The 14,372-nt window shown below is 42.3% G+C and overlaps 1 protein-coding gene across 6 annotated transcripts in view; it reads left to right on the forward strand.

Moving 5' to 3' along the window:
* The window catches only part of JAK2 (Janus kinase 2), a 133,158-nt gene that overhangs the window by 38,759 nt on the left and 80,027 nt on the right, over window positions 1–14,372 (forward strand). For 5 of the 6 annotated variants that reach the window (XM_051846028.2, XM_070051600.1, XM_070051614.1 and 2 more), the window contains exon 3: window positions 13,073–13,323. In XM_051846028.2, the coding sequence (XP_051701988.1) occupies window positions 13,098–13,323 (226 nt within the window). In that variant the 5' untranslated portion in view covers window positions 13,073–13,097. Of the gene's footprint in view, window positions 1–7,587; window positions 7,607–13,072; window positions 13,324–14,372 lie in introns of those variants that run through there. The other variant, XM_070051606.1, reaches the window with a different exon arrangement.

Raw genomic sequence — 14,372 nt, forward strand, 5'->3', positions numbered from 1 at the left:
AATCTTCCATCTGCTGGTCCACTCCCCCAAATAGCTGCAGCTGCTAGGGATGGACTAAGCTGCAGCCAGGAGTTAGGAACTCCATCGGGGTCTTCCACATGAGTGGCAGGGCCAAGCACTTGGGTCATCAACTGTTGCCTTCCCAGTTGCATTAGCAAGAAGCTGAATCAGATATGGAGCAGCCAGTTTTCAAAAGGACACTCTAATGTGGATTTGTGACCCTGCCAGCCCCTGAAGTTTGACTTTTGTTCTGGTAGAGTTAAGGTTACTAGCAGATCACCTTGATCCTGTGGAGGTTTTGTTATGGACAAGAGACCAAAGAAACCAAGTGGCAGGAAAGGCACAGGGTTTACTTATGCAAACGCGTTTGACTAGAATCCTGTCTCTTGAGAGAAGTCCCAATCCTTTGTCGTTCTCTACTTTTATACTCTAAATTAGCAAGGCAGTAACAAGGCAGTTTCAGGGGCCACACTGTTATATTAGGCCCTCAGTAATTAACAGATCACACCTACACCTACAAGTTAAGACAGTTTATGACGCAGGAAGAGTAAATCATAATTTCAAGGTGATTTTATCTTAGTTATTTCAGGTGGGAAAAGGATTTCTGAAGCTAGCAGCAGCCTGTCAATTCCCAGCTGGCCCTTTGATAGCAACTGGGAGGGGGTCTGTAGCTTTTTATTTTTAGGCTTTGTTGGAATAGGTCTATTTCAATTTTGCCCTTAGTTATGAGCTATGGTTCCTGCTCTTCAAGTGTGGCTTTTCTGGAGTTTCAGTGGAAAGCTTGAGGTTTGTACCACTTCCCTCTATCATCAGACTCTGATTACCCAGGACCAAGCAGCCGTAGATCTTTCAGATTTCTAGTGATAGCCTCTCTCTGGACTTCCTGGATTTTCACCTCATGGATTGGAACTCAGAGGTCAGCCTCCCTTGACACCCTTTTGCTCTGAGATTTCTGGCCTCAGTTTGTAGCTTTTCTATCAATCAGTTTCATACTTCACTGTGTTTTGTCTTTTTTTTTAAGATTTATTTTATTTATTTGAAAGGCATAATTATAGAGAGGGAAAGACAAAGAGAGAAGTCTCCTATCCGCTGACTCACTTTCCAGGTGGCTGAAATGGGCAGGGCTGGGCCAGGCCGGAGCCAGGAACAGCTTCTTGGTCACCCACGTTGTAGAGGAAAATAAGGCTGCAACCAGAGACAAAGAAAGAAAAGCAGACCACTCCTTCCCACACAGACCTTGAAAAGTGACTGTTTGCAATTAACTAGTGAAGCAGCTGCCCACTGGGATCTTGTCTAGGGAGGGAAGAAGTCCTAAGCTCTGCTTCTGTAAACTCCAGTCATAAATCTGTCCTAATAAATCTGTCCCTGGTATCTCTTCCAAAAACATATTGGACGCACCAGTTGTTATACCATCACAGAACACACCGAACACTGGAGTAAGGGAGAGGGTTTATTGGGGAAAACCCAGCAGACTGGAGGGGAGGGACGAAGAAGGATGAGAGAAAGAGAGTATAAGAGAGAGAGAGAGACAGAGGAGAAGAGCTAGTGAGGAGAGAAGATAGAGCATAGAGAAGAGAGGAGAAGAGGAGAGCAGAGAGGAGCCAAGAGAGTAGGAGAGCAGAGTCAAGAGGGAGGAGCCAAGAGAGCCACCTGTTCAGGAACAGGCCCTTTTAAAATTTTGCCTGAGGGCGGGCAGGGAAGCAGGAGCAGTGAATCCCATTAGAATGGGGGTGGAGCTTGACCACAGAGGTTGGGCCATGTGGCCACCTGGTTTTCAGCAATGGCGGTGGGGGCTGGATCCTAGGATGTAAATCAAGGTGCAGATCATGCCATAGATAAAACTGTGCCAATTTCCTAACACCAACCATTGGAAATGTGGTCCTAAGTCATGTAGGCTGCAGCTTAAACCCACTAACACTGTAACAGCTAAGGTATGACACTGATGAACCTATAAATATTTTAAGAAACTTGGGATTGTTCCTCAGTTCTCAGGAAATGATTCCAGCTGAGCCTGCTGGCATAATAAACTGCTTTGATCCTCTACTGTTTCTGGTGCCTGTTTGAACAGAGGGAGTCTTCTCTCCCCAGGTTTCTGTAACAACGTGGGTGCAGGGACCCATGCACTTGGGCCATCTTCTGCTCCTTTCCAAGGCCATTAACAAGGAGCTATATTGGAAGTGGAGCAGCTGGGACTTAAAATCAGTTTGCATATTAAATCAGTGTACATATGAGATGCTTGCTTTGCCCAGTGTGCCTCAATTCTGGCCCTTGTACTTCATTCTTGGTTCTTCGTCCCAGTAAGCCTGAAACTTTTCACAAGAGCTCTGTTTTCCTCAGCCCTTAGCCTGTACAATGACCTTAGCCTTTATAATGAATAGACTGTGGAGTTGAAGGTTAATGTGGACCTCATTTGGTGTGTTTCTCTTTTAAGGGTTAGATTTTTTCCAGTGCCGGCATCTGTTTCTTTGCTAGTGCCTTTCATGATTATTCTAAACTTCTCATTGCAGTTAAGCCTCTTGATCTCAATACCCTATCTTTTGAGTTTTCTGCGGACCAAATTTAATTGTACTGTGTTATTTTGTTATTTTCATGAGTATACCATTCATTCATTAAATACCAAGTAAGATCTGTATCTCCAGAATTTTCTGGCTGCAAAGAATAGATTTTTGGAGAAGATGTCATCAGAGAAAAGGCTATGGAAGCTGTGGGGTTCTTGTCTCCATGCAAGAAAAAATTCAGGCAAGAGATAGTGAAATGCAAAGATTTTATTGGGGATAGGGCATCCATCAGAACTGAAGGGATAGGAAGAGATTGCCCAGTCTCTGGGACTGGGGGAGAGTGAGGTTACATTGTTGAATGAAGGATCAGCACAAAGCAGAGGACTGAACCTGTAGTCTTTGTTTAGACTCCCAGTTTTTAAGGGAGTCTGTTTACCCACCTTCTGCCTCCTCCAGGACAATGGATGTGGAGTCCTAGTGGAAGTGTTTGTTGGGTGAAAATTAGCAAATTCCTCCCCAGATTTCCTGGCACCAGGCAGAGTAGAGGGTCTTCCCTTAGGATATCTGTGAAGGTTTTATCGCCTCATGTTATCAGGTCAGATAACCCATTTGGTCCTGAGGAGAGAGAATTCTGGGAGTTTGCCTTGGTGGGGAAGGGCTAGGACCACCTGGAAGGTGGTCTGGGCAGGACTTTGAAGTGCAAAATGCTGGGCTTCAGGAACTTTTTTTTTTTTTTTTTTTTTTTTTTTACAGGCGGAGTGGACAGTGAGAGAGAGAGACAGAGAAAAAGGTCTTCCTTTGCCATTGGTTCACCCTCCAATGGCCGCCGTGGCCTGCGCGCTGCAGCCAGCACATCACGCTGATCTGATGGCAGGAGCCAGGTACTTCTCCTGGTCTCCCATGGGGTGCAGGGCCCAAGGACTTGGGCCATCCTCCACTGCACTCCCTGGCCACAGCAGAGAGCTGGCCTGGAAGAGGGGCAACCAGGACAGAATCCGGCGCCCCGACCGGGACTAGAACCCGCTGTGCCAGTGCCACAAGGTGGAGGATTAGCCTACTGAGCCGTGGCGCCGGCCTTCAGGAACTTCTACAGAAGGCAGTGGTCTTCAGGCCTTTTCTCAAAAACACATAGGCTAATTTTTTTTAACTTCTTACCTAACCCATGAGCTCCTTTTTTGAATTATAAATTATAAAAGCCTATAATTGAATCGTGGTTGGAGCAAATAAGAGATGTGTGATAATGCTGACAAGGTAGGCAGCAGATAGATTATAAAAACTCTTAGAATTCTATTCAGAGTGTAATAGTAAAGCCACTAGAGAATTTTGAGAGGATTTTTAGAATAGGATTTTAGTCACATTTTAAAAATGCTACTGTTTCTCTCTTGTGGAGATTGGGTTGTTGCAAAGCAAAATGGACTTAGGGAAAATAGGATTTTGCAGCAGTTGAGAGAAAGGATAGCTACTTAGTTTATAGTGACAGATGTGGAGATGAGAAAAGTGAATAGGTTTGAAATATAGTTTGGAAGTAAGACTGTCAGTATGTACTGATAGATTGGATATAGGGTGTTAAAAAAGGGAAGAATAGGCTGGCGCCGTGGCTCAGTAGGCTAATCCTCTACCTGTGGTGCCAGCACATCGGGTTCTAGTCCTGGTTGGGGTGCCGGATTCTGTCCTGGTTGCTCCTCTTCCAGTCCAGCTCTCTGCTGTGGCCCGGGAAGGCAGAGGAGGATGGCCCAAGTGCTTGGGCCCTGCACCCCATGGGAGACCAGGATAAGCACCTGGCTCCTGGCTTCAGATCAGTGCAGTGCGCTGGCCGCAGCATGCTGGCCGCTGTGGCCATTGGAGGGGTGAACCAACGGAAAAAAGACCTTTCTCTCTGTCTCTCGCTCTCACTGTCCACTCTGCCTGTCCAAAAAGAAAAAAAAAAAAGGAAGAATAAAAGATCAAATCTTTTATTATCTCAAAGTATACATGCTTTTAATAGTTCCCTTCAATTCATATTCTTTTTTGCTTGCTCAGTAAAAAAATATTCCAAAGCACTTTTTTCCCCAATAACTTTATCTTTTGTGATACAAGTACATTTAAAAAGTATGAATGCTCTTTAAAGCAGATGGTAACACAAACTCCTTTTATGTTTTACTTTACTTGTATTTATGTTTACCAAGATTAAGATATAAGTAACTGCAGGAAAAATATAATATATCTATGTGGAATATGAACATTTGGCATATTTTTAAAATAAACAAAAATGGCTCTATTTTGGAGTACTACACACATTCACATGGATATTAAAGGTAAATGTAAGATTTCATGTGTATTTTATATTTTTGACCCTTAGAGATAACTGCACTGTCATTTAGGGCATTTCTGTAGAAAAGTTAAGAAACATTGGTCTATCTGAACCTGCCATTCCAGCCAGACTTGTCTATGCTTTGTTCCAGGAACATGCTGTGTGCATTCTTCCTTCCATATTTTTTAATGCCTTTCTCCCTGCCAAGAATGTCCTGTTTGTTATAGTCTAAATTCTGTTTTTCCTTTTAAGGTCTAGCTTGTTTTGTAATTTTGTGAAACTTATTTTTAACAGTCACTTTGGTAGCAATTAATTATTGAGGAAGCTGAGTTTTGTCATATAATTAGTTGCAATAAGAAAGGATTGAAAATTATTTTTAGGTCTTTTGTCTCCCTAAGATTAGTATTTTTCTGATCTGATACATCATTGTGGATATTTATTGATCTGATGATCAATTAAAATTCCATTGTATATGAATGAATTTTGAAAATATTAACTCTTGGAATGTTGTATTTGAAGTTCTCTTTTTCCAGTTTATATGTACAGTTTAATTAACCTCATTATAACTCTTTCTTTTCATTTATTCAACATGTTCCATGTGCTAAAACTTATTCTACGTATTAATAGTGTACTAATGAATAAGAAATCTAGATTTCTACCTTCAAAAAATGTTTATTCTAGTGGTGTAAGACAGCCAGTTATTAAAAAAAATAATTTAACTAATGGTGGTAAAGAATCAATACAGGGGCCGGTACCGCGGCTCAACAGGCTAATCCTCCGCCGAGCGGCGCCGGCACACAGGGTTCTAGTCCCGGTTGGGGCACCGGATTCTGTCCCAGTTGCCCCTCTTCCAGGCCAGCTCTCTACTGTGGCCAGGGAGTGCAGTGGAGGATGGCCCAAGTGCTTGGGCCCTGCACTCCATGGGAGACCAGGATAAGTACCTGTCTCCTGCCATCGGATCAGTGCGGTGCGCTCAGTGCGGTGCGCCGGCCGCAGCGCGCCGGCCGCGACGGCCATTGGAGGGTGAACCAATGGCAAAGGAAGACCTTTGTCTTTGTCTCTCTCTCTCACTATCCACTCTGCCTGTGGAAAAAAAAAAAAAAAAAAAAGAATCAATACAGTAGTAGCTGCATGGGTAGTAGGAGCAGGGGTTGTTGGAGAAGGAACATGAGAATACCTTCTGGTATGAAGATAATTTCTACAGGGCTGTGGGCTTCATAGATACATTGTCCAAACTCATTGAGTACAGTTAAAAGTTAACACATTTCATTGTACTTACGGAGAACAAAAATCCTATAAAAACAGAATAGATCTAACTTGCATATTAATTTCAAAGAACAGTTTATTAAACATTTGTGCAACTACTAACCATTTCAAGAACCAAAACATGACCAGTAATTCACAGGTCCATATGTGTTTACTCCTAATTATCTCCTGCTTATCTCATAGAGGTAACCACTGTATTCTGGGTTTAACATTTCTTTGCTCTTGATTTTTTTGTTTGTGTAACAGATGTACAAACCTAAACAATATACTATTCAGTTTTGCTTGTCTTTGGATTTTTAACAATTCTTATTTTACTGTTTATGGTCTTCTAAAATACATGGTTTTTACAATTTTGTATTTCTGAGATTTATCTACGTTGCATAAAACTGTAGTTCATTTATTTCAGCAATTGAGGAGCATACTGTGTAGTGCAAATGTATCAAAGTATTTGCCCATTTTCCTGATAATTTGGGTTATTTTCAGTTTTTTTTCTTTTCAATTTTCTTTTTAAAAGATTTATTTATTTGAGAGGCAGAGTTACAGAGAGGGGGGGGGAGACAGAGAGAGAGAGGTCTTCCAACCACTGGTTCACTCCCCAAATGATCACCATGGCTGGAACTGGGTCAATTCAAAGCCAGAAGCCAGGAAGTTCCTCCAGGTCACCTATGTGGGTGCAGGGCCTAAACACTTGGGCCATTTTTCATTGCTCTCTCAGGCTGTCAGCAGGGAGCTAGATTGGAAATGGAGCAGCTGGGCCTTGAACAGCGCCCATATGGGATGCTGGCGCTGGCCCCTCCAGTTTTTCTTTTGCCATTGGAAACTGAGGCACATGAATATTGTAACATATAATTGGTATACATATGCATGAGTTTCTGTAGGGTGTGTAACTAGGAGTAGAATTGCAGATGCAAAGTGTGGCCTCTGGCAATTACTGGGGGTCCTCAAAAATCATTCAAGTAAAATTAAAATGAATTTTATAACAATGCTGAGATATAAATTACTATGATTCTTAAATGTCTTTCACTGGCTGGTGCCGAGGCTCACTAAGCTAATCCTCCGCCTGCGGCACCGGCACCCTGGGTTCTAGTCCCGATCGGGGTGCTGGATTCTGTCCCGGTTGCTCCTCTTCCAGTCCAGCTCTCTGCTGTGGCTCTAGTGCTTGGGCCCTGCACCCGCATGGGGGTCCAGGAGAAGCACCTGGCTCCTGGCTTTGGATCAGCACGGTGCACCGGCCGCAGCGGCCATTGTGGGGTGAACCAATGGAAAAGGAAGATCTTTCTCTCTGTCTCTCTCTTATTGTCCACTCTGTCTGTCAAAAAAAAAAAAAAAGTCTTTCACTGTGTTTACATATTCCATAGGAGGTGTAAAAAATACTAGTAAGTAAAACCACAGGTACCTTAGCACAAGTCAAAGCAGTGATACCAATATCAACAACTGTGGTCGTAATCATCATATACTTTTTTTTTTTTTGTGCACTTATAGAAAAAGGCCAACTTAAGTCACTTATGCCTTTGATTCTATGTCGAAAAGAATCAGTGGATTTTCTAAAATAGTGAGTATAATTTAATTAAGCAAACATCTTTTGAGTGACTGTAGAGTTCTGAGTTTGTATATATATTTAAGGCAGTGTGATCTCCTTTCTGTCCTAAATATATAATGTGTCATATTCAAATATAAAAAAGGGAAACCAAAAAGTATATATCCTGCACAACAGTGGATCAAGCTGCGTATACTTAGGCAGTATAAATGCAAAATAATGAGAGGGATTAAAGCCTGTGGTTGCTGGGTTCCTTGTGTAAAAACAGGTACTTTGAGACAAGGAGTTTGGCAGTTGTGGTATAACATGGACATAGAGGCAGGTCACTACTGTTTTAACTGCTAGCCATCAATTCCCTTAAATAGGCTATCAGGAAGGGAATCTCTTCTCAAATATTGCCTGCTATAGTTTGGGGTAATTTTCAGGATTAGGGTGGTGAGATGATGCAGATTTTGCAACAATATAAAGCAACTATTTTCAGCATTATTAGTGGGTCTGCATCATATCTGAGACCTTCAGGGCAGAAATTTTAACCTTCTATTGTGAGACCTGGTGCTGTGCTTACTTATACATAGCCAGACAGGCTAGTTGGAAGCAACCACAAATTGTCAGACTGTGGTGGTGGTGGTAGGTGTGACTACAGAGTGTGTTTGTATGTTGGGGATGAGGGAATGTGTGGAATGGTGAAAAGAACCTGCAAACCAGATTTCAACATACTTGAAGAAATCGAGTTCTAATAAAGTTAACACAATTAAAAATTGAAACATGGGGGCTGGCCTCGTGGCATAGCAAGTAAAGCTGCCTCCTGCAGTGCCGGCATCCCATATGGGTGCCAGTTCAAGTCCCAGCTGCTCCACTTCTGATCCAGCTCTCTGCTGTGGCCTGGGAAACCAGTAGATGGCCCAAGTCCTTGGGCCCCTGCACCCATGTGGGAGACCTGGAAGAACCTCCTGGCTCCTGGCTTCAGATGGGCCCAGCTCCAGCCATTGCAGCCAGTTGAGGAGTGAAGCAGCAGATGGAAGATCTCTCTCTCTCTGCTTCTACCTCTCTGTAACTCTGCCTTTCAAATAAATACATCTTTAAAAAATTTTTTGAAACATGAATTTACTACATATAAAATTTAAAAATTTAAGTAAACCTTTAATTGAAATATAACATATTCTTAAGTGCATAGCTTGGTGAATTTTCATAACATGAGCAATACTGTAATAACAACTACTTAGATCAATAAATAGAATATTACTGGCATCCTAGAGGCCACCCTGTGCCTCCTGAAGAGTAATGTTTATGATCTTTCTTTTTTAATATAGGTATTTATTGCCATGAAGTTTCCCCGTAGAACTGATTTTGCTGCATTTGACTCTAATGAACAAAAAATGATAGTGTAATAGATTATGAGAAACATTTTAAAACTTAGGTATTTTTGCAGAAATAAGTTTTTAAAAGTTGTATTTCCAATTGTTAGTGAATTCCAAAATTCTTGCAGTTTTGTTTGTTTTAACAATTACCAGTTTTGGTTTTTTTTTTATTTATTTTTTATGACACAAAGTTTTTTTTTTTTAAATATTAAATTCTCAAAAAGGTAGAGTCACAGAGTGGAGCTGGGGGAGGATCCTCCATTTCACTCCCCAAATGGCCGTAACAGCTGGGGCTGAACCAAGCAAGCCAAAGCCAGGAGCCAGGAATTCCCTCTGAGTCTCACATGTAGGTGGTAGGGGCCCAAGTACTAGGGCCGTCTTCTGCTGCTTTCCTAGGTGTATTAACAGGTAGCTGCATTAAAAGTGGAGCAGCTGGGACTCCATCTGGCACTCCTTTATGGGATGCCAGTGTTGCCTGTTGTAGTTTAACCTGCTGTGTTGCATTGCCAGCCCCTGTTTTGTTTTCTGCCCTGGAAGCTCTATAAGATATTATTTGAATAACTAAAGATTAATTCTAATAGAACAAGATCCTTATAGTTGAATGTAGGATTATGTTACTTGTTGTAATTCACTTAATAGTTATTTTTCCTTCCTTTGTATCTGTAGCACTTAGAAGAGAGCTTGGCATATACTAAATGCTATGTGAGTGTATTTGATATTATTTCCATCCATTCCTTCTGTTCACAATTACATCTAGGGAGAGAGTTGTCAAATTTTCATCTCACTCTCTTTTTTTAAAGATTTATTTATTTATTTAAAAACCAAAGTGCAGAGAGGGGGGAGAGACAGAGAGAGGTTTTCTATCCACTGGTTCACTTACCAGATGGTTTCAACAGCCAGGACTGGGACTGGCTGAAGCCAGGAGCCAGGGGCTTCCTCCATGTCTCTCACAAGAGTGGCGGGGCCCAAGCACCTGGGCCATCCTCTGCTGCTTTTCCTAGGCACATTAGCAGGGAGCTGAATTGGAAGTTGAACAGCCAGGCCTCAAACTGGAGCCCATATGGGATGCTGGCATTGCAGGTGGCTGCTTTCCCTGCTTCACCAGAACACTGACCCCAGATTTTCATCTCTCGTCATGAACTTTCTCCAAGTACCAGTTTCACAAGTTAGTGACCAGCTGGGATAATTTCCCAACTACCATTCCTAAGTGAAAATGTATCAAATAGTTGTTCTTATTCTCTTCACCTTCCTGTATCAAGGGGAGTTGCTCTTCTCACTCCCTTATTTCTCTTAGTGGTATTATAGCTCTCCCAAGTTTCAAATCTGCCCAGTATTTTTCATTCCCCTGAGATCTTCCATATTCATTTAGTCACCAGGTATCTTTTATACAAGGTGGCTTTAAAAAGTTTATGGAAAGTGAAATAAAAGATAAGTTTATTTTGGTACAAAAAATCCATGCATATGTAGGGTCCTCAGAATGTTCATGGAAAATGCAAATTATGTAAAAAATTATGTATAAAGTTCAAATTTTGTTTTGCACCTAGATACATTTTTGTTTCCATTTTTCCACTAATCTTTTGAAATACCCTTGTGTCACCTCTCACTGTCCAGTTGTTTCTATTTTGGTTCAGGATCTTACTGTTGCCTAACTATTGTAGTAGCTTTCTATCTGTTCATCCATTCACCTTTCTAGCTTATTTCCCATGGGGTAGACTTTAAATTCCTTGGTCTAACATTGAATTCTTTCCTTCCTGAATTTTATACTGTTAGCTATAATTGGCATTCATTTGCAAGTAGCAAGATGTCTGGTGGTCAGTAGGTGTTTCTTGACATTGATTCAGCTGCTTAAAGCAAGCTACAGCTGTTATTTTCTTGGCATTTCTTTCATGGTTGTCTCATGGTTTTGAGGTGACTGCTCTGGGGAAAAAGCAAACAGATCAAATCAGCATAGTCAGCCTCCTTCTAAGGATAGTCCTCAAAGAACTACTCCATGGCTTCCACTTAAATTTCATTTGCTGAAACTGATTCACATAGGTAGCTATCCATTTGTGGGAAGAGCTGTTTTGTTGTTTTTTGTTGAACATGTAACTGTCTCTAACAAAATTTGGCAGGAAGAAAGGGGAAAATGTATAATAGGTAGGTAGATAGAATCTTGCCACAAATATCCATCTGTATTGTGAATCTTTTTTCACTGGTATGACTTTTCATATACTTCAATTCAGCCCAAGTACGTTATGTATTTCACTTCTTTTAATGCTTCATTGCTGTCCTGTTCTCCTAGAATGTCCTTCCTCTCTTCATCTAAGTCCATTTTTTCAAGGATTTTGCATTTTTCAAGGTCAGTTAAAAAATCTTACATTTTCTAATAAAATTCATCAGAGTATTCCCATCTTAAAATAGTTTTCCTCCTCCAGACACCAATAAACAACTGTTAGAATTACTCATTTGTTGAGTGATCATGTTGCTTCATGAGATCTCTTCTTCTATTGTTGTTAACTAATCTTTGTGGATTCTTTTTTAAAAGACTTATTTATTTGAAAGGCAGAGAGAGAGAGAGAAGTAGATTCCTTCCATTTGCTGGTTCACTCCTCAAACGGCTGCTGTAGCTGGGAGGTTTGTCCAGGCTGAAGCCAGGAGCCCAGAACATTAGTTCTCTCATGTTGGTGGCAGAGACCCAAGCACTTGGACCATCTTCCGCTGCTTTCCTAGGTGCATTGGCAGGGAGCTGGGTTGGAAATGGACCAACCAAGACTCTAACTGGCACTTGGATATGGGATGCCAGGCTTGCAAGCAGTGGCTTAACTCGCTGTGCCACAATGCCGGCCCCAGTGTATTGTTTTGATAATGGTACATAATTATGTTATGGTTCCTCAGGTCAGGGATATCCACATAAAGTTTGTTTTTTTATTTATTTTAAAGATTTATTTTATTTTATTTGAGGACAGAGTTACAGAGAGAGGTAAAGACAGAGAGAGGTCTTCCATCTGCTGACTCACTCCCCAGATGGCTGCAATGGCTGGAGCGGTGCTGATCCGAAGTCAGGAGCCAGGAGCTTCTTCCAGGTCTCCCATGTGGGTGCAGGGACCCAAGGACTTGTGCCATCTTCTGCTGCTATCCCAGGCCATAGCAGAGAGCTGAATGGGAAGAGGAGCAGCCAGGACTCGAACCAGCGCCCATATGTGATGCTGGCACTTCAGGCCAGGGCAATAACCTGTGTGCCACAGTGCCAGCCCCACACATAAAGTTTATAATCTGATTTCTTGCACTGTGCTTTGTATGGTGTAGTAGACTATTTGTTTAGTTAATGAATTTGATAGAATCACTGATGTTAATAAGAGTCCTTTTTAAAAAAATATTTATTTTGGCCGGCGCCGCGGCTCAATTGGCTAATCCTCCGCCTGTGGCGTTGGCACCCCAGGTTCTAGTCCCGGTCGGGGCGCCGGATTCTGTCCCAGTTGCCCCTCTTCCAGGCCAGCTCTCTGCTGTGGCCAGGGAGTGCAGTGGAGGATGGCCCAGGTGCTTGGGCCCTGCACCCCATGGCAGACCAGGAAAAGCACCTGGCTCCTGGCTTCAGATCAGCATGGTGCACTGGCTGCAGCGCGCCGACCGTGGCGGCCATTGGAGGGTGAACCAACGGCAAAGGAAGACCTTTCTCTCTGTCTCTCTCACTGTCCACTCTGCCTCTCAAAAAAAAAATATTTATTTATTTGAAAGGCAGAGTTAGAGAGGTAGAGAAAAAGAGGGAGAGAGGAGGAGAGAGAGAGAGAGAGAAAGAGAGAGAGAAAGAGAGAGAGAGAAATCTTCCATCTGCTGGTTCTCTCTTCAAATGGCCACAATGGTAGGGCTGGGCCAGGCTGAAGCCAGGAGCTTCATCTGGGTCTCCCACAGCGGTGCAGTGTCCCAGTGACTTGGGCCATCTTCTGCTACTTTCCCAGGTGCTTTAGCAGGGAGCTTGATCAGAAGTGGAGCAGCTGAGACTTGAACTGGTGCCTATATATTTCCGGTGTTGCATGTGGAGCTTAATCCATTACAACTCAATGCCAGTACCAAAAAAACTTGTTTGTATATGAAGGATACTTCAGCAGTATCACTTTGATTTTAACTTCATTGTTTTCTCTTAAAGGCAAATGTTCTGAAAAAGACTCTTCATGGGAATGGCTTGTCTCACAATGACAGAAATGGAAGAAACATCTACAACTCCTATGCATCAGAATGGTGATATTCCTGGAAATCCTAATTCTGTGAAACAGATAGATCCAGTCCTTCAGGTGTATCTTTACCATTCACTCGGGAAAGCTGAGGGAGATTATCTCATCTTCCCAACGGGGGAGTATGTTGCAGAAGAAATTTGTGTTGCTGCTTCTAAAGCTTGTGGTGAGTATTATCTTTTTATTAATAGATCATTGCTTTAATTATGCTACTCTAATACCAGTATACTTATATATTATGGAGGGAGAGATTTTAAAAAATACTTGAATGGCTAGCAGGTATTTTTTTTTTTTTTTTGACAGAGTGGACAGTGAGAGAGAGACAGAGAGAAAGGTCTTCCTTTGCCGTTGGTTCACCCTCCAATGGCCACCGCGGCCGGCGCGCTGCAGCCAGCGCACCATGCTGATCTGAAGGCAGGAGCCAGGTGCTTCTCCTGGTCTCCCATGGGGTGCAGGGCCCAAGCACCTGGGCCATCCTCCACTGCACTCCCTGGCCACAGCAGAGAGCTGGCCTGGAAGAGGGGCAACCGGGACAGAACCTGGCGCCCGACCGGGACTAGAACCCAGTGTGCTGGCGCCACTAGGCAGAGGATTAGTCAATTGAGCCGCGGCGCTGGCCATCAGATATGTTTTCACATGCATAAAAAATGAGAACATCACTAAAGGAGAACTTAAATAAATCTGCCTTGGGCTAGGTATCAGAATAAATTAAAGCCTATAAATGTTTGCTGAGCACTGTTTATAAGACTAGGTAAGATAATTAAAGAATCTTATCATGGGATCTCATGACAGGGTAATCTTAAATCTATATTTTGCGAGTAGTCTGAAAGCAAATATCAGTATGTTGGGTATGTATTTTCAATTCATTAGATATTTTATAGCTATAACTGACAACTCATTTCATTCTAGTTAGCTTCTGAAGACGGTTATCAATATTTCCTCATATACATTTTTGTTACTTCTTGGTATATCTTGAAGTTTTTTTTTTTTTTAAAGTTTTGTTTATTTATTTGAAAGAGTTACACAGAGAGAGAAGGAGAGGCAGAAGCAGAGGCAGAGAGAGAAAGAGAGAGAGAGGTCTTTGACCCACTGGTTCATTCCCTAATTGGCTACAATGACCAGAGCTGTGCCAATCCGAAGTCAGGAGCCAGGATCTTCTTCCAGGTCTCCCACATGGGTGCAGGGGCCATTTCCTACTGCTTTCCCAAGCCATAG

The sequence above is a fragment of the Oryctolagus cuniculus genome, chromosome 1, assembly GCF_964237555.1.
Source record: "Oryctolagus cuniculus chromosome 1, mOryCun1.1, whole genome shotgun sequence".
NCBI classification, from domain to species: domain Eukaryota; kingdom Metazoa; phylum Chordata; class Mammalia; order Lagomorpha; family Leporidae; genus Oryctolagus; species Oryctolagus cuniculus.